Raw genomic sequence first — 25,558 nt, 5'->3', positions numbered from 1 at the left:
CACATAAGAGAAACTGAATCTATAGTCTAGATGAATGAAAGTATCTGATTGAAACTGCCCTCTACTCTTTTCTAGGGATACAGTATACAATTTAGACTGTTTGGGGGTTTGGGTCGTCACTAGTTACCACAGGCACAAAGTCATAATAATGGCTAAACCGCTAAACTGATTGTCTTAAAATCTTATTTTAGACGTAACCTTAACCCTACTGCTCTACTAACCGGATGTCTAACCATAACCTTAAAATAAGACCAAATCTCATTTTTGTTTTCATGATTGTTTATGATGTAGCCATTGTTTGCTTTGTGTCTGTGCGGTAACTACGAACAACCGGGGATGTCATGGCGACATTGGCTAGCAAAGCTCAAGCGTAGAAATACGTCATCGGGACTACGGTCTTGCGCCGAACTGCGCATGTACATGCAGTCAAAGGCACTCCTTCGATATAAAGTAGTTTTTTACGAAAATTAAAACATGTCAGTTTGTCACTTTCACGCGGTTGGAGTAATACCATATTCAACTACTGAAGACATTGACTCCAATCTAGTTTGTGCCTTTATATTTTGAGAACATTAACAACTAAGGAATATTTTTTCACTTCTCTCATTGACTTCTCATACCCCAAACCACGGCCTTGTCTGTTCGTTCTTTTTCGCAAGCGTTCCCGGAAGTCTTGCGATGTTGTGCCTCTGGGTTTAGAAGCTATGTGGGTTGGGGTTGGTGACGCATATGATTTCTGGTGGGTGTGTTCTTTCACGGTATTCAGTGCGACGTTTCAGTAAAGTTCTAAGATGGCGACGGTGCATCTGAGAATCGGGGACCTGGTTTGGTGAGATATGCATTTTAACTTAGTTAAATCGTCTCATTCCATTGTGTACATTGAATCCGTGTCGGATTAACGGAATTCGCGTATTTTCGTTACATTAGATGAGGTATGTGTGACTAGATTCGTTTACTTACGGTAGTTGTCGATCGAACTCAAAACAAATACTGCCTGCCTAGCCCGAGTCAGCATAGCCATTAGCTAGCTAGTAAACTACTTAGCCTTGCCGCACCCAAAGAAGTGAAACCGGACGCAACTGTATGTAAATATATTGCTCAAACCATATACTAGCTATATCTATACACTGGTTCGTTTAGGTATCTCCACATGTTTACTGATGCCAGTTGAAAAGTGTGTACTGTGATGTTCGAGAAACAACATCAATCTGAAGTTTAACTAGCTAACTAAATATTCTGCTGGTGACTGCCCCGGGATTTTCTTGTTCGATGCAAATATTTACTGCGACAACGAATTTAAACGTTATCTTGATAATTCAACGTTTAATCATCAATCAAATGACAATGTTCTTGTTTTAGGGGAAAGCTCGGGCGCTATCCTCCGTGGCCAGGCAAGGTAAGATCTGTCGAATTATAGCTAGCGAAATCTGAACACCCCATGGTCGTTTTGACTTCGAATTGTATTGGAGGCTAACGTGTAAAGGATATTGTGATTCACTTTATTTGGCTTTCCAGGTCGTCAGTCCTCCAAAGGACCTGAAAAAGCCAAGAGGCAAAAAATGCCATTTTGTCAAATTCTTTGGAACTGAAGACCAGTAAGTAAACAAACAACCTACTACAGGATCTATCACTTATCACGAATATACATATCTAGCTTGTTTCCATCACTTATCTGTGTGTGTGTGTGTGTGCGTGCAGTGCCTGGATAAAGGTGGAGCAGCTGAAGCCATACCACCCCCACAAAGAGGAGATGATCAAGATCAATAAGGGCAAACGTTTCCAACAAGCTGTGGACGCGGTGGAAGACTTCCTGAAGAAGAAAGAGAAACAGGGGGGGAAAGAACAGGTGAGGTAGTTGAAGACAGGCAGAAAGTAGCCAGAAAATACATTTTTTTTAGACAGTTTTCTTCCATTTCGTACCAAGTGAACATGATTGTGTTAGTCCCAAAAACAGGGGTAAAGAACAGGTGAGGAGGGTATAATGCTGTAGATAACAGGAGATATAGCCTGGATAATCCAGACACAAGGAAGAGAACAGCTGAAGGTGTAACAGATGGGGATTTACATTTTAGTCCTTTAGAAGACGCTCTTATCCAGAGCGACTTACAGGAGCAGTTAGGGTTAAGTGCCTTGCTCAAGGGCACATGGACAGATTTTTCACCTAGTTGGCTCTGGGATTCGAGACCAGTGACCTTTCCGTTACTTGCCCAACGCTCCTAACCGCTAAGCTAACCGCCGCCTGCCGTAACCTCACTCCTCCTCAGCCTGAAATGTCTCCACTTGCGTTGCTGAATTGCTAGCTTTTCTGCGACATTTTTACATTTTAGTCATTTTAGCAGACGCTCTTATCCAGAGCGACTTACAGTTAGAGTGCATACATTTTTCATGCTGTGACGCAACTGGAAAGACCGTTTCAGGAGGGCGGTTCCGTGAGTTTGCGAGGCAAATGTCCAGGGTTCTAGTCTCGGTGTAAGCTGGAGCGGGAGGAAGTGGTATGGCTAAGCGATGTGATGTCTGTCACATTGCCACCAGACAGATGGGATTTGTCCAACCATCAGAGAATTGACCTCGGGTCACCACTCTTAACTGTTCATCTAAATGAGTTCAACAACAGTTGGACTATGTCACTATAATACTGAAGTGGAGAACTAGGGATACCCAAGTCCAGTATGGTTGGTTGGTTGCCAGGTTGGAATTTCAGTATAACGGATGTAAATAGTACAGTGAGGGGAAAAAAGTATTTGATCCCCTGCTGATTTTGTACGTTTTCTACGGACAAAAAAATGATCAGTCTATAATTTTAATGGTAGGTTTATTTGAACAATGAGAGACAGAATAACGACAACAAATATCCAGAAAAACGCATGTCAAAAATGTTATAAATTGATTTGCATTTTAATGAGGGAAATAAGTATTTGACCCCCTCTCAATCAGAAAGATTTCTGGCTCCCAGGTGTCTTTTATACAGGTAACGAGCTGAGATTAGGAGCACACTCTTAAAGGGAGTGCTTCTAATCTCAGTTTGTTACCTGTATAAAAGACACCTGTCCACAGAAGCAATCAATCAATCAGATTCCAAACTCCACCATGGCCAAGACCAAAGAGCTCTCCAAGGAGGTCAGGGACAAGATTGTAGACCTACACAAGGCTGGAATGGGTTACAAGACCATCGCTAAGCAGCTAGGTGAGAAGGTGACAACAGTTGGTGCGATTATTCGCAAATGAAAGAAACACAAAAGAACTGTCAATCTCCCTCGGCTTGGGGCTCCATGCAAGATCTCACCTCGTGGAGTTGCAATGATCATGAGTACGGTGAGGAATCAGCCCAGAACTACACGGGAGGATCTTGTCAATGATCTCAAGGCAGCTGGGACCATAGTCACCAAGAAAACAATTGGTAACACACTACGCCGTAAAGGACTGAAGTTTGCCAATGAACATCTGAATGATTCAGAGGAGAACTGGGTGAAAGTGTTGTGGTCAGATGAGACCAAAATCAAGCTCTTTGGCATCAACTCAACTTGCCGTGTTTGGAGGAGGAGGAATGCTGCCTATGACCCCAAGAACACCATCCCCACTGTCAAACATGGAGGTGGAAACATTATGCTTTGGGGGTGTTTTTCTGCTAAGGGGACAGGACAACTTCGCCGCATCAAAGGGACGATGGATGGGGCCATGTACCGTCAAATCTTGGGTGAGAACCTCCTTCCATCAGCCAGGGCATTGAAAATGGGTCATGGATGGGTATTCCAGCATGACAATGACCCAAAACACACGGCCAAGGCAACAAAGGAGTGGCTCAAGAAGAAGCACATTAAGGTCCTGGTGTGGCCTAGCCAGTCTCCAGACCTTAATCCCATAGAAAATCTGTGGAGGGAGCTGAAGGTTCGAGTTGCCAAACATCAGCCTCAACCTTAATGACTTGGAGAAGATCTGCAAAGAGGAGTGGGACAAAATCCCTCCTGAGATGTGTGCAAACCTGGTGGCCAACTACAAGAAACGTCTGACCTCTGTGATTGCCAACAAGGGTTTTGCCACCAAGTACTAAGTCATGTTTTGCAGAGGGGTCAAATACTTATTTCCCACATTAAAATGCAAATCAATTTATAAATTTTTTGTGTTTTTCTGGATTTTGTTGTTGTTATTCTGTCTCTCACTGTTCAAATAAACCTACCATTAAAATTATAGACTGATCATGTCTTTGTCAGACAAAATCAGCAGGGGATCAAATACTTTTTTCCCTCACTGTATGTAGATGGACTTGCCTTGTCTATGCATTCATAGATTAGGCCAGGGCTCTCCAGCCCTGTTCCTGGAGAGCTACCCTCCTGTAGGTTTTCACTCCAACCCTGTTCCTGGAGAGCTACCCTCCTGTAGGTTTTCACTCCAACCCTGTTCATGGAGAGCTACCCTCCTGTAGGTTTTCACTCCAACCCTGTTCCTGGAGAGATACCCTCCTATAGGTTTTCACTCCAACCCTAATCTAGCACATCTGATTCTAATAATTAGCTGGTTGATAAGCTGAACCAGGTTAGTTACAACTGGGGTTGGGGTGAAAATAGTTCATGTCTGTCTGTTATTCCTACAGAGCTCTGAGGGTAAAGGGTTAATGTCTGTCTGTTATTCCTACAGAGCTCTGAGGGTAAAGGGTTAATGTATGTCTGTTATTCCTACAGAGCTCTGAGGGTAAAGGGTTAATGTCTGTCTGTTATTCCTACAGAGCTCTGAGGGTAAAGGGGTAATGTCTGTCTGTTATTCCTACAGAGCTCTGAGGGTAAAGGGGTAATGTCTGTCTGTTATTCCTACAGAGCTCTGAGGGGAAAGGGGTAATGTCTGTCTGTTATTCCTACAGAGCTCTGAGGGTAAAGGGTTAATGTCTGTCTGTTATTCCTACAGAGCTCTGAGGGTAAAGGGTTAATGTCTGTCTGTTATTCCTACAGAGCTCTGAGGGTAAAGGGTTAATGTCTGTTTGTTATTCCTACAGAGCTCTGAGGGTAAAGGGGTAATGTCTGTCTGTTATTCCTACAGAGCTCTGAGGGTAAAGGGGTAATGTCTGTCTGTTATTCCTACAGAGCTCTGAGGGTAAAGGGGACTCTAAAGGAAAGAAGACTCCAACTAAACCCCTGAAGATCCTTGAGGAGGATGATGAAGACCTCAGTGCCCTGAAAGACCCCTCTGAGAAGGTTAGTGGACACTCAGAAGTGCACTAGAGAGTGGTGGCCATTCTCATACAGACTCTGATATCATTTAAAGGGCCAGTTGTCCAACACCTGCTGTGGCATCAGGTTACAGCTAGGTGTTGGTCCCACTCTTCTTTAGCCTCCTCAGTCCCACTGATTGGCATGAACTCACACAGAGACCACTGAAGCTCTCACTGGTAGAAAGACTGGATAACCTACTCAGGGATATCTAGATTCTACAGTGTGACTGTGAACCCACAGCCAGGTAAATACATCTCACTAGATATAGGCTCTCTAGTCAGCCCTAGTAGGTTCTCCAGTCTGTCTCTCTCCCTGAAGGCTCCCTAGTCAGCCCTAGTAGGTTCTCCAGTCTGTCTCTCTCCCTGAAGGCTCCCTAGTCAGCCCTAGTAGGTTCTCCAGTCTGTCTCTCTCCCTGAAGGCTCTCTAGTCAGCCCTAGCAGGTTCTCCAGTCTGTCTCTCTCCCTGAAGGCTCCCTAGTCAGCCCTAGTAGGTTCTCCAGTCTGTCTCTCTCCCTGAAGGCTCCCTAGTCAGCCCTAGTAGGTTCTCCAGTCTGTCTCTCTCCCTGAAGGCTCCCTAGTCAGCCCTAGTAGGTTCTCCAGTCTGTCTCTCTCCCTGAAGGCTCCCTAGTCAGCCCTAGTAGGTTCTCCAGTCTGTCTCTCTCCCTGAAGGCTCCCTAGTCAGCCCTAGTAGGTTCTCCAGTCTGTCTCTCTCCCTGAAGGCTCCCTAGTCAGCCCTAGTAGGTTCTCCAGTCTGTCTCTCTCCCTGAAGGCTCCCTAGTCAGCCCTAGTAGGTTCTCCAGTCTGTCTCTCTCCCTGAAGGCTCCCTAGTCAGCCCTAGTAGGTTCTCCAGTCTGTCTCTCTCCCTGAAGGCTCCCTAGTCAGCCCTAGCAGGTTCTCCAGTCTGTCTCTCTCCCTGAAGGCTCCCTAGTCAGCCCTAGTAGGTTCTCCAGTCTGTCTCTCTCCCTGAAGGCTCTCTAGTCAGCCCTAGTAGGTTCTCCAGTCTGTCTCTCTCCCTGAAGGCTCTAACTGACATCCCACTCCACACTATGGGACTGTTTCCCGGACACAGATTAAGCTTAATCATGGACAAAAAAAAAACATTTTCAATGTAGATTTTCTATTGAGCTTGGTTTTTTTAGTCCAGCACTAGACTTAACCTGTGTCTGGGGAAATCACCTCTACATCTACAGGTTACTGTAGTCAAGCCCACTCCACATTATTATAGTGGATCTAGTCTTTAAAGTGACTGTAGTCGACGTCACACCGTTACCTGATGTATAGGTTATCTAGTCTACAGCGTGACTGAGTGAACCACCAGGGTAATGTCTCTCTCCCTGAAGAACAGTCTTACACCCCACACTCCACAACTGTTGTTGTTTCCATAGATAAACTGAACCTACCAGGGAGACGTCAATCTCATCAACCCCACTCCCCAATATTAGGCATGTAGTGTCTACAGTCTTTAAAGTGACTTCCAGGGTAATGTGTGTGTCTCTCCCTGAAGGACCTAACTGAATCTGACCCAGAGCCGTCCAGTGTTGAGCGGCTAGGGGACCTGGGGACAACTGGACCTGTTTCAGGATTCAAATGGGAGAGCAGTGTAGGTGGAACCCTTCATACAGCCTGCCTGCCTTACCTTCAGCTCCCTTTACCTCTACACGCTACGCTACAGAACGCAGTGGGTACTGACTGACCACTGGACCTGGAGAGGATGCAGGGGTTTGTCCCAGCCCAGCACTAAGAGTTGATTAGCTTGGTTATCTGAGATCTGTATGTGTTTTTTTTAGCCTACTCCTAACTCAGAGGAATAGTTTTTTAGTCCGTGACTTCGTCTGTGTCAGGAAACTAAACCCTAAAGTTGTTTGACTTGACGTTTGACAGGCTTTGCCAAAGCACATACAAATGGGACCATTCTAATGAAGTTTTAGTGCTGGGTTGGAACAAAAGCCTGCATGCTATGGTTACTCATCCAGGACCAGGGTTGGTGACCACTGTGGTAGAGATGCTCAATCCTGAGAGGGAGTCCTCTTCAACATGAGTAGTCAGAAGGAAACAAGGCGATAAGGTGTAATGCTTTCTAGTCTAAGGCATGAGTCATTCCAACATGGCAGAAGAAAAGCTAGAGTTTCAGATTGTAGCAAAATGCTTGCTTTTTCTGATTTCAAGTAAACATATGCTTTAAAAAAAATGTCTAGCAGTTTAAAGAAAGGGGTGCAAGTCATTTTTTGTAGCTTTAGCTACACAGTGACATTTGCGCGTTCCAGAAACACACATTCAGCATATGATTATAATAGATTCTTACACCATATTAAAGATGGAGTCAGCGATGAACAAAGTTAACAGCAATATCAGATGGACTTGAATCGTGAGGCTAAACTTCTCTGCTGTTTTGGGCCCTGCAGCGCGAAGCACACCCATGAGCAGATCTTTTTTCGCCAGTGAAACGTCTTGCATCACACTCATCTGCAATATCTGCCGTTCATCCTGCTGGCAACGTCATATCGCTGAGTCTTAGTTTAATATGGTTCCTGACATGTTAGAACACATTACCAGCCATTCAAAAAATATCTGACCATCTGTGCAGAGTAGACCTGTGTAGAATGTATGTTTCTGGAACAACACCTCAATGGACGGCCCAAATGGCAACCTGTTCCCTATATAGTGCACTACTTTAGACCAGGGCCCATAGGACTCGGGTCAAAAGTAGTGCACTATATAGCCTAGGGAATAGAATGCAACCTCAATCAGACCAGGGAGTGTCTTGAGAGAATACTACTACTAGTTTAGCTAATACTACTACTAGTTTAGCTAATACTACTACTAGTTTAGAGAATACTACTACTAGTTTAGAGAATACTACTACTAGTTTAGAGAATACTACTACTAGTTTAGCGAATACTACTACTAGTTTAGCGAATACTAATACTACTAGTTTAGCGAATACTAATACTACTACTACACTGAACAAAAATATAAACACAACATGTAAAGTGTTGGTCCCATGTTTCATGAGCTGAAATAAGAGGCCAGAAATTTTCCATGCGCACAAAAAGCTTATTTCTGTCAAGTTTTGTGCGCAAATATGTTTACACCCCTGTTAGTGAGCACTTCTCCTTTGCCAATTTAATCAATCCACCGGACCGGTGTGGAATACACTACATGACCAAAGGTATGTGGACACCTGCTTGTCAAACATCTCATTCCAAAATCATAGGCATTAATATGGAGTTGGTCCCCCCTTTGCTGCTATAACAGCCTCCACTCTCCTGGGAAGGATTTCCACTAGATGTTGGAACGTTGCTGCAGGGACTTGCTTCCATTCAGCCACAAGCATTAGTGAGGTCGGGCACTGATGTTGGGCGATTTAGGACTGGCTCGCAGTCGGCGTTCCAATTCATCCCAAAGGTGTTCGTCGGGGTTGAGGTCAGGGTTCTGTGCATCCAGTCAAGTTCTTCCACACCGATCTCGACAAACCATTTCTGTATGGACCACTCTTTGTTAACAGGGGCATTGTCATGCTGAAACGGGGAAGGACCTTCCCAAAACTGTTGCCACAATGTTGGATGCACAGAATAGTCTAGAATGTCATTGTATGCTGCATCATTAAGATTTCCTTTCACTGGAACTAAGGGGCCTGAACCATGAAAAACAGCCCCAGACCATTATTCCTCCTCCACCAAACTTTACAGTTGGCACTATGCATTGGGGCAGGTAGCTTTGTCCTGGCATCCGCCAAATCAAGATTAATCTGTCGGATTGCAAGATGGGGAAGCGTGATTCATCACTCCAGAGAACGCATTTCCACTGCTCCAGAGTCCAATGGCGGTGAGCCTGTACATGTCCAATGGTGGCTGCTGGGCCATGGAAACACATTTCATGAAGCTCCTGACAAACAGTTATTGTGCTGACGTTGCTTCCAGAGGCAGTTTGGAACTCTGTAGGGAATGTTGCACTTACAGTTGACCGGGGCAGCTCTAGCAGGACAGAAATTTGACGAACTGGCTTGTTGGAAAGGTGGCAACCTATGGAGATTGCATGGCTGTGTGCTCGATTTTATACACCTGTCAGCAACGGGTGTGGCTGAAATAGCCGAATCCACTCATTTGAAGGGGTGTCCACATACCTTTGTGTGTGTGTATAGTGTATCAAGAAGCTGATTTTAAACCGCATGATCATTACACAGGTGCACCTTGTGCTGGGGACAAAAGGCAACTCTAAAATGTGAATTTTTGTCACACAACACAATGCCACAGATGTCTCATGTTTTGAGGGAGTGCGCAATTGGCATGCTGACTGCAGGAATGTCCACCAGAGCTGTTGCCAGATAATTGAATGTTAATTTCTCTACCAGAAGCTGCATCCAACGTCGTTTTAGAGAATTTGGCAGTACGTCCAACCGGCCTCACAACTGCAGACCACGTGTATGGTGTCGTGTGGGCGAGTGGTTTGCTGATGTCAACGTTATGCACAGAGGTCCCCGTGGGGGCGGTGGGGTTATGGTTTGGGCAGGCATAAGCTACGGACAACGAACACAATTGCATTTTATCAATGGCAATTTGAATGCACAGAGATACCGTGAAGAGAGTGAGGCCCATTGTTGTGCCATTCATCCGCCGCCATCACCTCATGTTTCAGCATGATAATGCATGGCACCATGTCGCAAGGACCTGTACACAATTCCTGGAAGCTGAAAATGGCCCTGTTCTTCCATGGCCTGCATACTCACCAGACATGTCACCCATTGAGCATGTTTGGGATGCTCTGGATCGACGTGTACGACAGTGTGTTCCAGTTCCCACCAATGTACAGCAACTTCGCACAGCCATTGAAGAGGAGTGGGACAACATACCACATTCCACAATCAACAGCCTGATCAACTCTATGCGAAGGAGATGTGTCGTGCTGCATGATGCAAATGATGGTCACACCAGATACTGACTGGTTTTCTGATACACGCCCCTACCTTTTTTTTTTAAGGTATCTGTGACCAGCAGATATTATATCTGTATTCCCAGTCATGTGAAATCCATAGATTAGGGCCTAAGGAATTTATTTCAATTGACTGATTTCCTTAAATGAACTGTATTTTTGTTCAGTATAGTTTAGAGAATACTACTACTAGTTTAGAGAATACTACTACTAGTTTAGAGAATACTACTACTAGTTTAGAGAATACTACTACTAGTTTAGAGAATACTACTAGTAGTAGTTTAGAGCAGTGTTTCCCAACCCTGGTCCTCCAGTACCCCCAACAGTACAGATGTGTTGTAGCCCCGGACAAACACACCTCATTCAGCTCATTGAGGGCTTGATGATTAGTTGATTAGTTGAATCAGGTGTGCTTGTCCAATGTTACAATAAAAATGTGTACTGTTGGGGGTAGTCGAGGACCAGGGTTGGGAAACACTGGTTTAGCGAATACTACTAGTAGTTTAGGTAATACTACTAGTAGTTTAGGTAATACTACTAGTTTCCAATTGAACTCTCTTCCATTGTAGCCAGTACAGGATGATCCCCATTTCCACCACTTTCTGCTCAGCCAGACTGAGAAGGTAAGAGGGAACGTTTGTAAAACGTTTTGCTTGGTTTGGGGGGGGGCTGGTTGGTTTGGGGGGGCTGGTTGGTTTGGGGGGGCTGGTTGGTTTGCAGCTGTGGCAGCACACTGTTGGGTTTTTAGGGCACAGGGGGTGAGGTTCCCCCTAGGTACAGATCTAGGGTCAGCTTCCCCTCCCTAACCTTAATAGGTACAGATCTAGGGTCAGCTTCCCCTCCCTAACCTTAATAGGTACAGATCTAGGGTCAGCTTCCCCTCCCTAACCTTAATAGGTACAGATCTAGGGTCAGCTTCCCCTCCCTAACCTTAATAGGTACAGATCTAGGGTCAGCTTCCCCTCCCTAACCTTAATAGGTACAGATCTAGGGTCAGCTTCCCCTCCCTAACCTTAATAGGTACAGATCTAGGGTCAGCTTCCCCTCCCTAACCTTAATAGGTACAGATCTAGGGTCAGCTTCCCCTCCCTAACCTTAATAGGTACAGATCTAGGGTCAGCTTCCCCTCCCTAACCTTAATAGGTACAGATCTAGGGTCAGCTTCCCCTCCCTAACCTTAATAGGTACAGATCTAGGGTCAGCTTCCCCTCCCTAACCTTAATAGGTACAGATCTAGGGTCAGCTTCCCCTCCCTAACCTTAATAGGTACAGATCTAGGGTCAGCTTCCCCTCCCTAACCTTAATAGGTACAGATCTAGGGTCAGCTTCCCCTCCCTAACCTTAATAGGTACAGATCTAGGGTCAGCTTCCCCTCCCTAACCTTAATAGGTACAGATCTAGGGTCAGCTTCCCCTCCCTAACCTTAATAGGTACAGATCTAGGGTCAGCTTCCCCTCCCTAACCTTAATAGGTACAGATCTAGGGTCAGCTTCCCCTCCCTAACCTTAATAGGTACAGATCTAGGGTCAGCTTCCCCTCCCTAACCTTAATAGGTACAGATCTAGGGTCAGCTTCCCCTCCCTAACCTTAATAGGTACAGATCTAGGGTCAGCTTCCCCTCCCTAACCTTAATAGGTACAGATCTAGGGTCAGCTTCCCCTCCCTAACCTTAATAGGTACAGATCTAGGGTCAGCTTCCCCTCCCTAACCTTAATAGGTACAGATCTAGGGGCAACTTCACCCTACTCTGTTAAGTGGGAGAATAATCTAGGCGTGTGTATGAGCTTCATAGGAATAAAGTCTGCATTCCAATTGTCTACCCTTCTCTTGAAGTGTGCACTTGTCTTACACACTCCCTATCATGGATTTCATAATGGTGGAAACTGACTTCCTCCAGCCAATGCTTAGGCTACACCAATCCAGGGTTTAGGGGACTCCAATCCAGTGCTTTTAAATCCACGATGGGGAGTGTGCAAGTGCGCACTTCAGGAGAAGGGTGGAGAACCGGGAAGCAGACACAGTTTGGACACAGCCCTTTTTGCCTGCAACTTTTTTTCCTTGTTGATCATTAACCCTTTCTTCCCCCTTCGTTGTCTGTGTGTAGTTCAGTCAGTGTGTTGCTTTATTAGGTAGTTCATTCAATGTAAATGTTTATCTCTACACTACTGTGGCGATTCCCTTTTACATTTCACTGGTACTTCCATCTAGCACAGTTTTTATGAAAGGAATCAATTGGATGATTCATTTGATCCGGAAGCACTTGAAGTCTATTGTTTATAGAGGTATCTTCCCTCCCTTTGCCCTGTCCTGCTGCGCTTGCATGGATTTCCCTCTGAATCCTCCTCTGTGTCCCAAATGGAACCCCATTCCCTATTTAGTGCACTACTTTTGACTAGAGCCCATAGGGCAAAAGTAGTCCATTTATATAAGACATAGGGTTCCATTTGGGTGTGTGTATCCACTGTTACAGCAGATATAATGTGATAATAAAGTTACACACACAGAGCTGAATCTCCCCTCAGGCAACACTATTCACTCTGAATCTCCCTCAGGCAACACTATTCACTCTGAATCTCCCCTCAGGCAACACTATTCACTCTGAATCTCCCCCAGGCAACACTATTCACTCTGAATCTCCCCCAGGCAACACTATTCACTCTGAATCTCCCCCAGGCAACACTATTCACTCTGAATCTCTCCCAGGCAACACTATTCACTCTGAATCTCTCCTCAGGCAACACTATTCACTCTGAATCTCCCCTCAGGCAACACTATTCACTCTGAATCTCCCCTCAGGCAACACTATTCACTCTGAATCTCCCCTCAGGCAACACTATTCACTCTGAATCTCCCCTCAGGCAACACTATTCACTCTGAATCTCCCTCAGGCAACACTATTCACTCTGAATCTCCCTCAGGCAACACTATTCACTCTGAATCTCCCCTCAGGCAACACTATTCACTCTGAATCTCCCCTCAGGCAACACTATTCACTCTGAATCTCCCCTCAGGCAACACTATTCACTCTGAATCTCCCCTCAGGCAACACTATTCACTCTGAATCTCCCCTCAGGCAACACTATTCACTCTGAATCTCCCCTCAGGCAACACTATTCACTCTGAATCTCCCCTCAGGCAACACTATTCACTCTGAATCTCCCCTCAGGCAACACTATTCACTCTGAATCTCCCCCAGGCAACACTATTCACTCTGAATCTCCCCTCAGGCAACACTATTCACTCTGAATCTCCCCTCAGGCAACACTATTCACTCTGAATCTCCCCTCAGGCAACACTATTCACTCTGAATCTCCCCTCAGGCAACACTATTCACTCTGAGCTCCATAATTCCTTGCCTTATTTTAGATACATAGCAAGCCATACACACACACAATGCAAGTGAAACTAACCGTTAAACTGTAGCAACATGTGGTTATTCTGATAACTGCGGTAGTACAGTTCTAACTGGCATTCCTCGGATGTTACAGACCATTATCTTATCACACACCAGACGTTACTAGGACAGTACAAACCGCCAAACTCTAGTCCAGGGGTGTCAAACGTACGGAACGAACTCAGTATACTTTCAAATGCCTAAAATCAATTCAACTGTGTAGAAATGATAATGGACCTACATTCATACAGTTAATTGACTGTGTCCTGCTTGCTAATAATCAATTTAAATTAAAGCTAGATAGTCTGGAAGCATCAAATTCCAAAAAAGCGATGGATATAGGACTATTTTTTTCACATTTTGACTTAGAGGATATATAACATATTTTAATTGCGGCCCTCCGGACCTTGCTGAAGATTGAATGTGGGCCCCGGGGGGAAAATGAGTTTGACAATCCTGCTCTACACACACACACACACACAGACACACACACACACACACACACACACACACACAGACACACACACACACACACACACACACACAGACACACACACACACACACACACACACACACAGACTCAAGAAGACGCTCCATGATACAGCTTCGGTGGGAAGTTAGCAACTCTATATGTATTTTTTTTTAAATAAATTCCCCCTCTAGTTTCTACTTCCTCCTAGAATTGGATGAATGAACTCGACGCTGAATTTTTGCAATCACATAGTCCTCGTCAGTGTTACCAAAGCAGGCCTAGCAGCATGCTACAAACCCTAGCTAGCATTAGCTTAGCCACTCACTGACACTGCCAGAACTAGGAATTAAAAGTGTCTCTCTCTCTGTTCAGAGAGTGAGCCCCAAATGGCAACGTTTGAACAGAGCCCTATCTGGGCCCTGGTCAAAAGTAGTGCACTATAAAGGGAATCCGGTGTTATTTGGGACTCACCCAGTGTGTGGTGGTTTAGGAGGATGTTAGCAGCACTGTTTGTGTGTAAACTAATGTCTGTCTGTAACTCTTTCTCTCTCCTCAGCCTGCCTCGTCCATGGAGCCTATCAGTAAACGCCTGAAGATCGTTGAGGAGGTGAGCAAGCCGTCTGTCTCAAACGGCTCCCTATAACTAGGGCCCTGCGTTTGGCACCAGTTCTTTTTCTACCCCACATTTTGTCCAAATGAGGCACTGTGCTTTAACCTCTTGTCAAAAGTAGTGTACTATATAGGGAATAGGGTGCCATTTGTGACACAACTTTACCATTTGACCTCTCCATTCGCTGTCTGATTTTACTGGATCGCCTTGAAACTAATAAGCAGCTGCTGGAGATACATGTTATGTAGGGGTACAGTTAGCTCCTGTAGATACATGTTATGTAGGGGTACAGTTAGCTCCTGGAGATACATGTTATGTAGGGGTACAGTTAGCTCCTGTAGATACATGTTATCTAGGGGTACAGTTAGCTCCTGTAGATACATGTTATGTAGGGGTACAGTTAGCTCCTGTAGATACATGTTATCTAGGGGTACAGTTAGCTCCTGTAGATACATGTTATCTAGGGGTACAGTTAGCTCCTGTAGATACATGTTATGTAGGGGTACAGTTAGCTCCTGTAGATACATGTTATGTAGGGGTACAGTTAGCTACTGCCATTGTTGGTTTTGCATGTGGGTTTCAGACAAGTGTGTGTATATATTTATATCACATGAATGTATGTCATTGGTTTCAGTCTTAACTCCAGGGAAGGTACTCTCTTTATAGAACATAGCCTCATGGTGCTTCCTACATGGCACGCATTACTGAATGGTATTTTTTCCTTTTCATACAAAGAGCAAGTACTAGATAAAATATTCAATAAACGAGTAAACCCACTAGATACAGTACGTTTGTACTCCTCTGTGGTCTTGAACTCTCGATGCGTGCGTCAAATTGATGTTTGTTTTTGTTGGTCTGTACAGGATACGGGGTCAACGTCTATACAAGCTGCTGACAGTACAGCCATCAATGGCAGTATTATACCCACAGACAAACGGTAGGAGATACTGTAATAATCTCTATATATATTAACTTAATTATCACCGTGATCTCTTCCCTATATTTAAAGACTGTACTCTGCGTGTAATTACAGATCATGGAATAAAATAAGCTCTCCTGCAGGTGTTTTTCCTCCCGATGGTCTTCCAAGCCGTTGTGGCTTTGACCAAACTGCCCGTAGGCAACTCTGATGCAGTGTAACTTGAGGATGGGACTTTTTTTAGTTATAGAATGGAGCAACGTGTTAGTCACTGGCTGCACCTATATAGTAGACCAGGGTCTGTATTTACAAAGAGTGTTAATATGGGCTCAGATTTCCCTTTTAGATTACATGGATAGGGGGCGGGGCCTGATCCTAGATCAGCGCTCCTACTCTACGACTCTGAATACTGGCCTCAGTGTTTTTTGTCCATCAGGAAAAGGAATAAAAATGTGAACTCTGGTATCTTTCCCTCTTACAGGATAGGGTTCCTAGGGCTGGGGCTTATGGGTAGTGGAATAGTGTCCAACCTGTTAAAGATGGGTCACGTCGTCACAGTGTGGAATCGCACAGCAGAAAAGGTACCGCAAGACAACCAACATGTGAGAAAATACTATACAGAATATTTACTCCTGTGATTCCATCAACATTATTATTATTAAAACCACAGTTACTTGGTACAGTATTGGATTCTATGCAATAAATCATTTTATTTATAATGTAACGTAACAAAGTTTGGGTTTGGTTCTGAATTTGACCTACTTCCTGTTGTGACATCACTTCCTGTGAGCTCACGTCCTGTCCTGTCTTGTTCCTGTTCCTGTCTTCCTACTGCAGTGTGACCTGTTCATCCAGGAGGGGGCCAGGTTAGGGCGGACCCCAGCAGAGGTGGTCTCCATGTGTGACATCACCTTCTCCTGCGTCTCAGACCCCAAGGCTGCCAGAGATGTAAGTACTAAGGAAACAGACACAAATCTCAATGGAGAAAGTTTGTATGTGTGTATTCAGGCAGATTTACAGGCAGATAAAAAAGAGTGGAATGTTAGCACAAACAGACTGGATTTCTCCCAGGCTACCATGTTGCTGCAGTTAGTAAGCTTGGTGTGAAAAGTATTGTAATGCCTTTTTGTTCCGACTGCAGTGACTCATTTATGTCACTACCTATTGCTCTTCATACCTCTCTCCTCCCCTCCTCTCTCTCTCCTCCCCCTCGCTCTCTTCCTCCCCCTCTCGCTCTCTCCTCCCCACTCTCTCTCTCTCCTCCCCCTCTCTCTCTCTCCTCCCCCTCTCTCTCTCCTCCCCCCTCTCTCTCTCCTCCCCCTCTCTCTCTCCTCCCCCTCTCTCTCTCCTCCCCCCTCTCTCTCTCCTCCCCCTCTCTCTCTCCTCCCCCTCTCTCTCTCCTCCCCCTCTCTCTCTCCTCCCCCTCTCTCTCTCTCCTCCCCCTCTCTCTCTCCTCCTCCCCCCTCTCTCTCTCTCTCCTCCCCCCCTCTCTCTCTCTCCTCCCCCCTCTCCTCCCCCCTCTCTCTCTCTCCTCCCCCCTCTCTCTCTCTCCTCCCCCCCTCTCTCTCTCCTCCCCCCCTCTCCTCCCCATCTCTCTCTCTCTCCTCCCCCCTCCTCTCTCTCTCTCCTCCCCCCTCCTCTCTCTCTCTCCTCCTCCCTCTCTCTCTCTCTCCTCCTCCCTCTCTCTCGCTCTCCTCCCCCCTCTCTCTCTCTCCTCCCCCCTCTCTCTCTCTCCTCCCCCCTCTCTCTCTCTCTCCTCCCCCCTCTCTCTCTCTCCTCTTCTCTCTCTCTCCTCCCCCCCTCTCTCTCTCTCTCTCTCTCCCCCCCCCCCCCTCTCTCTCTCTCTCTCTCTCTCTCTCCTCCCCCCTCTCTCTCTCTCTCTCCTCCCCCCTCTCTCTCTCTCCTCTTCTCTCTCTCTCCTCCCCCCCTCTCTCTCTCTCTCTCTCTCCCCCCCCCCCCTCTCTCTCTCTCTCTCTCTCTCTCTCTCCTCCCCCCTCTCTCTCTCTCCTCTTCTCTCTCTCTCCTCCCCCCCTCTCTCTCTCTCTCTCTCTCCCCCCCCCCCCCTCTCTCTCTCTCTCTCTCTCTCTCTCTCCTCCCCCCTCTCTCTCTCTCTCTCCTCCCCCCTCTCTCTCTCCTCCTCCCTTCCCTCCCCTCTCTCCTCCCCTCCTGCCAGTTGGTGCTGGGTCCCAGTGGAGTGCTCCAGGGCATCAGGCCAGGGAAATGTTACGTAGAGATGTCTACCGTTGACCCAGAGACCATCACAGAGCTCTCACAGGTACACACACACACATACATACTAATGCTTGCTCTTCCCACTGTCACTAGGCCATCATTGCTCTCCCATTGGGTACTGTCGTTACATCATCAATCATCTTATCCTATGCTCTCTCATTAGCCCCTCTACTTCCACACCACTGTCTGATTGGCTCCTGTCCCATTAGGTGATATCGTCGCGGGGCGGGAGATTCCTGGAGGCTCCTGTGGCAGGGAGCCAGCAGGTGTCTAACGAGGGCATGCTGGTCATCCTAGCCGCCGGAGACAGGACGGTCTACGAAGACTGCAGCTCCTGTTTCCAGGCCATAGGAAAAACCTCCTTCTTCCTAGGTAGGTGGTCTGAGTTTTAGGCCGGTCACACTGGAGTGTCTTAGCCAAGGGCTATCCAATTTACTGTGGTACCAGGTGAAGCAGGTTAACATGTGTCCATGTTGTGTGTGTGTGTGTGTGTGTGTGTGTGTGTTCTCAGGTGAAGCAGGCTAACGTGTCCATGTTGTGTGTGTTCTCAGGTGAAGCAGGCTAACGTGTCCATGTTGTGTGTGTGTGTGTGTGTGTTCTCAGGTGAGGCGGGTAACGCAGCGAAGATGATGCTGATCCTCAACATGGTACAGGGAAGCTTCATGGCCACCATCGCCGAGGGGCTGACCCTAGCCCAGGCCACGGGCCAATCACAGCATACCTTCCTGGACATCCTGTCTCAGGGTCAGATGGCCAGCACCTTCGTGGACCAAAAATGCCAGAGTGAGTCAGCAAAAAAAACAATGTCTCCCAAATGGTACCGTATTCCCTTTTATAGTGCACAACTTTAGACCAGGGCCCATTGGAAACTCGGAGCATAGTGAATTCAATTGATTTAACATGTGTTCAATTATTTTTGCATCGCTCTCACAAGCAACGTGTCTGGTTTGGGGCCAGTGTTATCCCTAAAAGCATGACTCGTTTAGGAAAAGATGCCCCAATATTGATGGTTACAAAGTTCCCCTGTTTGTTACCTGTTCATGTTGTAATACCTTCCTCGACTATGGTTAAACTATTCAAAATGGCACATTTGTTTTATTACATCTCTCCACTGCTAATGATGATACGGTCTTTCCCCCGGAACTTTCCAGATATCCTACAGGGCAACTTCAAACCAGACTACTATTTGAAACACATTCAGAAGGATCTGAGGCTAGCCATCTCCATGGGTGACACAGCCAATCACCCAACCCCTATGGCTGCAGCAGCCAATGAGGTAAGACGTTGTTGGATTGACACACACAAAATGGCCGACTATGAGATTTCAAATGGCAATGTTTACATTGTGGGTGGATCTTAGCTATTTCAAACGGACTAAATGTCCACATACCCATGGACACATTACCCATATTGTTAGCCCAGCACCTACAGTATAGAAAATGGGATGCACGTATTCTACATATAAGGTGGATATATAATGACCTGTGCTGCTTCCAGCTCCTCTGGTGTCTGGGGGTTTGGGAATTAATAAACAGGCAGCTTGCACTGTTCCTAACCTGGCCCAGTCCTCAGTGTGGGCTGTGGGAACACTGTTCCTAACCTGGCCCAGTCCTCAGTGTGGGCTGTGGGAACACACTTCCTAACCTGGCCCAGTCCTCAGTGTGGGCTGTGGGAACACTGTTCCTAACCTGGCCCAGTCCTCAGTGTGGAGAAACACTGTTCTTAACCTGGCCCAGTCCTCGCTGTGGGAACACGGTTCCTAACCTGGCCCAGTCCTCGCTGTGGGAACACTGTTCCTATCCTGGCCCAGTCCTCAGTGTGGGCTGTGGGAACACTGTTCCTATCCTGGCCCAGTCCTCGCTGTGGGAACACTGTTCCTATCCTGGCCCAGTCCTCAGTGTGGGTTGTGGGAACACTGTTCCTAACCTGGCCCAGTCCTCAGTGTGGGCTGTGGGAACACTGTTCCTAACCTGGCCCAGTCCTCAGTGTGGGCTGTGGGAACACACTTCCTAACCTGGCCCAGTCCTCAGTGTGGGCTGTGGGAACACTGTTCCTAACCTGGCCCAGTCCTCAGTGTGGGCTGTGGGAACACTGTTCCTAACCTGGCCCAGTCCTCGCTGTGGGAACACGGTTCCTAACCTGGCCCAGTCCTCGCTATGGGAACACTGTTCCTAACCTGGCCCAGTCCACAGTGTGGGCTGTGGAAACATTTTCTCGCTGTGGGAACACTGTTCCTAACCTGGCCCAGTCCTCGCTGTGGGAACACTGTTCCTAACCTGGCCCAGTCTCAATGTGGGCTGTGGGAACACTGTTCGTAACCTGGCCCTCAGTGTGGGCTGTGGGAACACTGTTCCTAACCTGGCCCAGTCTCAATGTGGGCTGTGGGAACACTGTTCGTAACCTGGCCCAGTCCTCGCTGTAGGAACACTGTTCCTAACCTGGCCCAGTCCTCAGTGTGGGAACACTGTTCCTAACCTGGCCCAGTCCTCGCTGTGGGAACACTATTCCTAACCTGGCCCAGTCTCAATGTGGGCTGTGGGAACACTGTTCCTATCCTGGCCCAGTCGTCAGTGTGGGCTGTGGGAACACTGTTCCTAACCTGGCCCAGTCCTCAGTGTGGGTTGTGGGAACACTGTTCCTATCCTGGCCCAGTCGTCAGTGTGGGCTGTGGGAACACTGTTCCTAACCTGGCCCAGTCCTCAGTGTGGGCTGTGGGAACACTGTTCCTAACCTGGCCCAGTCCTCAGTGTGGGTTGTGGGAACACTGTTCCTATCCTGGCCCAGTCGTCAGTGTGGGTTGTGGGAACACTGTTCCTATCCTGGCCCAGTCGTCAGTGTGGGCTGTGGGAACACTGTTCCTAACCTGGCCCAGTCCTCAGTGTGGGCTGTGGGAACACTGTTCCTATCCTGGCCCAGTCGTCAGTGTGGGTTGTGGGAACACTGTTCCTAACCTGGCCCAGTCCTCAGTGTGGGCTGTGGGAACACTGTTCCTAACCTGGCCCAGTCCTCAGTGTGGGCTGTGGGAACACTGTTCCTAACCTGGCCCAGTCCTCAGTGTGGGCTGTGGGAACACTGTTCCTATCCTGGCCCAGTCGTCAGTGTGGGCTGTGGGAACACTGTTCCTATCCTGGCCCAGTCGTCAGTGTGGGCTGTGGGAACACTGTTCCTATCCTGGCCCAGTCGTCAGTGTGGGCTGTGGGAACACTGTTCCTATCCTGGCCCAGTCCTCAGTGTGGGCTGTAGGAACACTGTTCCTATCCTGGCCCAGTCGTCAGTGTGGGTTGTGGGTTCCATTCCAGTGTTAGTCGAGCCCACAGTGTCAGGGGTCCAGTACTTCTGGTACAGTTTCTCTGTTCACTCTCTGGGGACATGAACCCCCCGTACCCAGACACAGAGGGGGACATGAGGATGGTAAATAATTGACTGAACGAACTGATTTGAAGCCTCAATGAACTGATTGAAGCCTCATATTTACCAGATAATAATCAGACATGCTACAAGACAAGAGATCAGTAAACATCATCTCATCTTTCCTGTTATCTAATCCAGTTAGATGTTTCTTTTGGAACCCCCCTCTATTCATTTGACCAAATTTCTGTTTCCATGAACAATAAAGTTGTATGTTTAGTGTCTCACTTTATGACAACAACGTAACGTTACTTCCTGATACGTACTAACCATGTCGCTCGGTCTGTCTCTTTGTCTTTATCTGTAGGTCTACAAGAGGGCTAAAGCACTGGACCAGTCAGACAACGACATGTCGGCTGTCTACAGAGCCTACATTCACTAAACCTCCTGAAGATCCTATCCTCTCCTCTACCTATCCTCTCCTCTACCTATCCTCTCCTCTGGACCACTTGTCTTTTATTTTTGTATATTTTATCTATATTCATTTCCCCCCCTTTTTTTTTCTCCCCAATTTTGTGATATCCGATTGGTAGTTAGTCTTGTCCCATCGCTGCAACTCCCGTACACATCCTCCGAAACACAACCCCGCCATGCCGCTCTGCTTCTTGACACACTGCACGCTTAACCCGGAAGCCAGCCGCACCAATGTGTCGGCGGAAACACCGTACACCTGGCGATCGCTACAGCACGATGGGACAAGGACATCCCGGCCAGCCAAACCCTCCCCTACCCTGGACGACGCTGGGTCAATTGTGCGTCGCCTCATGGGTCTCCCGGTCGCGGCCGGCTGCGACACAGACGGGTATCGAACCAGCATCTGTAGCAACGCAGCTTGCACTGCGATGCAGTGTCTTAGACCGCTGCGCCACTCGGGAGGTCCCACTCTTATCTTCTACGCATTTTTATTCCATTTTTATTTTAGTAAAATAATTTTTGTCTGGCACCAGAAATATTGGCATACTTCCCAAATGACAACCTACTTCCTATATAGTGCACAACTTTTGACCAGGGCCCATTTCCTCGTGAACGAAGCTGAATACCCAACTCTGTCGACTTGTCTAAACTACATTCAGAGCGTGATTTTGTCATTGTAGAATCAGGGTCCGTAGGGCTCTCGTCAAAAGTAATGCGCAGCGGTCTAAGGCACTGCGTCTCAGTGCTGGAGGCGTCACTACAGACTCGCGTTCGATTCCAGGCTGTATCACAACCGGCCGTGATCAGGAGTCCCATAGGGCGGCGCACAATTGGCCCAGCGTCGTCCGGGTTAGGGGAGGGTTTGGCTGAGGTAGGCCGTCATTGTAAATAAGATTTTGTTCTTAACTGACTTGCCTAGTTAAACAAAGGATCAATTTAGAAATAAATAAAAAATATATAGGGAAATAGGATGTAATTTGGGAAACAACCATTCCTTCCCTGTAACTGATAGGAGCCTCTAACTACCCAACCTAGAACATTGCACTGACTGAGCTTTTTAATAATGTTATAAGAATGGTCCACTGAAGGTTGCTTTTTCCCCACATCTTTGCTGTTTGTTGTCGATGGTGCTGGTCAAGTCTCTGATGGTAAAGTACTGCAGGGTGTTCAGAACATATTTTGGGATGCGGCCCATTGTTGACGCACGGTAAGGTGTTCAGTAGTGATTTGGAACGGGACCCATTTGCTTAATGCTGTCGGGTGGGTTTTGAAGGTGTGTACAGGCCATGGATTAATTTATCACTTGTGTTCTTTCTTTGCGTTTTATTTAATTCTATGTGTGAAAATGTCCTTTTATTTTGAATGTCAGAATTCCATAAACGTATAAAGCTGTTGATATTATCTTTAAAAAGAGGGCAAAGGCTAGACGATCACCAAGAGGAATAATGCCACTGCATTGCCTTAATATTGGAACCCTTTGAAATCTTCTGACATGTATTTATTTATTTTAGACACTCTAGATCTCTCTATTCTACTTTTCTTGGTGCAGTTTGGCCCGGAGTTGTTTCCGTAGTTCTCTGAATCTGAACAGTGTTTGTTGTGTTAGGGGGCAGGTTCTCTAACATGTTAAGGTTATGTTAATAAGGTTATTCTGAGGCCTTATAATACAGTAATGAGTTTATCGTTCTTCTAAGCGGGAAATCCCAAATGGCACCCTACTCCCTTTATAGTGCGCTACTTTTGCCCAGAACCCTGGTCAAAAGTAGTGCACTATGTAGGGAATAGGGTGCCATTTGGACGCATCCTGGGACATTTTTAAGGTTATCATGTTTAAAACCCATTGCAGTGATCTAACATTATAAAACAGGCAAGTTGTTCACTTTTTATTGTACATGTATGTATGGGGACCCACATTATGAAACCACATTCTGCTTAGCGACCTGTTGTATTTTAACTTAACTATTGATCAGTTGGCTTGATGACTTGGGTTATTGCACCACAACAGTTCCCCTTTGCAGTGGTCCCAGTCTGTTTGTGTCACCATGCCAACTCATTGTCATATCAAACATGTTGGGCTTGACAAGTACAGCAAGGAAGTTGGCCAAGACCACAAACAGATCTGGGATCAGACTAAGGAGGACCAGATGTATTTATTACCAGATCAATCACCATACAGGAAACAGTCAAACTACAGAATGTGAATTTCTGTTTAATCATAACCGCTCCTTGAGATTCAAGGCCCAATCTACAACCTTTCACGTTCTCCTTAAAAGGGATACCTGGCAGGGCCATGAGAAGACAGGCAATGGTTACCTGAATGGCAGTGGGGGAATTTAGGCCACATGACAAAATACATTAAAGAGAATTAGTTACCATCAAAATACCTCATCACCTACTGTAGCTTGGGGTGGGTTATTGTCCTGTCAAAATGTAAATATGGCTTTCAATAATGATTTTATCCCTTTTTGTTTTAGTTCATTTTGATTTGAAAAAACGTGAACCTATTCAATTCCGTGTAAAAACCCAATTGAACATGTACATCCTCTGTTTTTGATTTTGGTTGTATATCATTTTCACAAGGTAATGATCATCCTATTTTTTGGGGGGGAAATACATTTTCCTTTTGCCAAGCAAGATGTGAATTAAGTTTTAGGTTTAATTTGTTTGAACACCGAATAGTTTTAAAGATTAAGAAGTATGTTTTTAGTAGGAAACATTCAAACAAATGACTTTGTAAATAGCCCATATTGGTTGAGTGGGTGTTTGCTTTATAAATAAAGGGTAATATAAAATACTTTTGGTTAGATTCCTCTACTGACTGTCAATCGTCCAGTGTGTCCCAAATGGCACCATGTCCCCTACGTAGTGTACTCTGGTCAAAAGTAGTACACTACATCGGGAATAGGGTGCCATATGAAACACATCTAGTGTCTTAATACTACTGTAGATTTTTCTGTTTTAGTGTTTGCGGTTTTAAATTAATCTCCTGTAAAAAAAAAAATGTTTTAATATGTGGCTTATACAGACAAAGTTGCTTATAACGGCGATTTGTTGAAATGACTTACTTGGGCCCCATTTTGTGCAGGGCCAGGCGGGGACGGTGAAACTGTATGGATTTGGGATATTTATGTGAAACAAGGCTTTTTTTGTGCAGTTTATTAAATCCTCTCCTGATTTAAAATCCATGTGTGTTTTCATGAAACACACACAGTAGTGAAAATCATAATTATTCACAAGGCAACACAGATCTAATTCTGTTGATATAGATTGCAATTTGTACTTGATTAAACAGTTCTACTGTGTTTTGAGGTCAACCAGGGGAGAAAAGCTTAGGGGCCTGCTCCAACCACTCTGCTTTTCTTGGCCTGCTGCGGAAAATGTTTCAATGTGACGCAACCCGGAAGCGCATTTCCAAAGAAGGGATTGGGGGCGGGGCCAAGATTAATTGTGAGCGTGTGATTTGAAGCCGTCTCGCTACGTAAACACCACTAGAAGAAGACAGGGTTGAATATCTTCTAGTTTACGTACTTGGTGGACCGGTCTGCCAGCGGGAATGCTCAATTCTCAAAGATCTTTATCTGAACTCTCAAAGATGTCGGGTCCAAGCCAAGCCGAGAGGGCTGTTTTGGTAAGCAAAGCTGCAAGGGTCGGGATCATGACAAGCTAGCTAGCTAACAACATGAATGGGTTTACCTTGGTTAGCTAGTTATTCATCGACGTCAAGCTTCCTATTTTGCTAGCCAACTACTGATTGTTACTGTTATGGGTGTACATGTTCTTAGGCGATCTTGCGTGATAAAAAGGGACGTTAGCTATACACTTAGTGTACAAAACATTAAGGACACCTGCTCTGTCCATGACAATCCAGATGAAAGCTATGATCCCTTGTTGATGTCACTTGTTAAATCCACTTCAATCAGTGTAGATGAAGGGGAGGACTGAGACAGGTTAAATAAGGCTTTTTAACCCTTGAAACAAT

General features: G+C 46.2%; 1 protein-coding gene across 4 annotated transcripts; it reads left to right on the top strand.

Moving 5' to 3' along the window:
• The first annotated feature begins 768 nt into the window (after positions 1 to 768).
• LOC311116884 (cytokine-like nuclear factor N-PAC) lies at positions 769 to 24,375 on the top strand. 4 transcript variants are annotated; one of them, XM_084191913.1, is made up of 16 exons: positions 770 to 829; positions 1,360 to 1,396; positions 1,516 to 1,595; positions 1,699 to 1,846; positions 5,073 to 5,183; positions 6,705 to 6,800; positions 10,699 to 10,752; positions 14,553 to 14,603; positions 15,470 to 15,543; positions 16,007 to 16,106; positions 16,363 to 16,473; positions 17,699 to 17,800; positions 17,967 to 18,129; positions 18,361 to 18,540; positions 18,909 to 19,033; positions 21,473 to 24,375. In XM_084191913.1, the coding sequence occupies exons 1-16, from the start codon at positions 792 to 794 to the stop codon at positions 21,545 to 21,547; spliced, it is 1,545 nt and encodes a 514-aa protein (XP_084048039.1). In that variant the 5' UTR covers positions 770 to 791; the 3' UTR covers positions 21,548 to 24,375. The 4 variants fall into 4 exon arrangements, with proteins under 4 accessions (XP_084048036.1, XP_084048037.1, XP_084048039.1 ...); XM_084191912.1 differs by having other exon boundaries at positions 16,007 to 16,127; XM_084191910.1 differs by lacking the exon at positions 10,699 to 10,752 and having other exon boundaries at positions 769 to 829; positions 16,007 to 16,127.
• Positions 24,376 to 25,558: the final 1,183 nt, after the last annotated feature.

Source organism: Coregonus lavaretus, assembly GCF_964263955.1.
Source record: "Coregonus lavaretus genome assembly, contig: HAP1_SCAFFOLD_1645, whole genome shotgun sequence".
Taxonomy (NCBI): Eukaryota; Metazoa; Chordata; class Actinopteri; order Salmoniformes; family Salmonidae; genus Coregonus; species Coregonus lavaretus.
Note: the sequence above shows the minus strand (reverse complement) of the source record. Positions and strands in the feature narration are given on the sequence as shown.

Bases quoted from the DNA above. Each gene is read 5' to 3' on its own strand.
- LOC311116884 (XM_084191912.1), top strand. From the start codon at position 792: ATGGCGACGGTGCATCTGAGAATCGGGGACCTGGTTTG. The intron at 1,397-1,515 runs GTAAGATCTGTC...TTGGCTTTCCAG, and splicing joins ATCCTCCGTGGCCAGGCAAG to GTCGTCAGTCCTCCAAAGGA. The intron at 14,604-15,469 runs GTGAGCAAGCCG...TGGTCTGTACAG, and splicing joins GCCTGAAGATCGTTGAGGAG to GATACGGGGTCAACGTCTAT.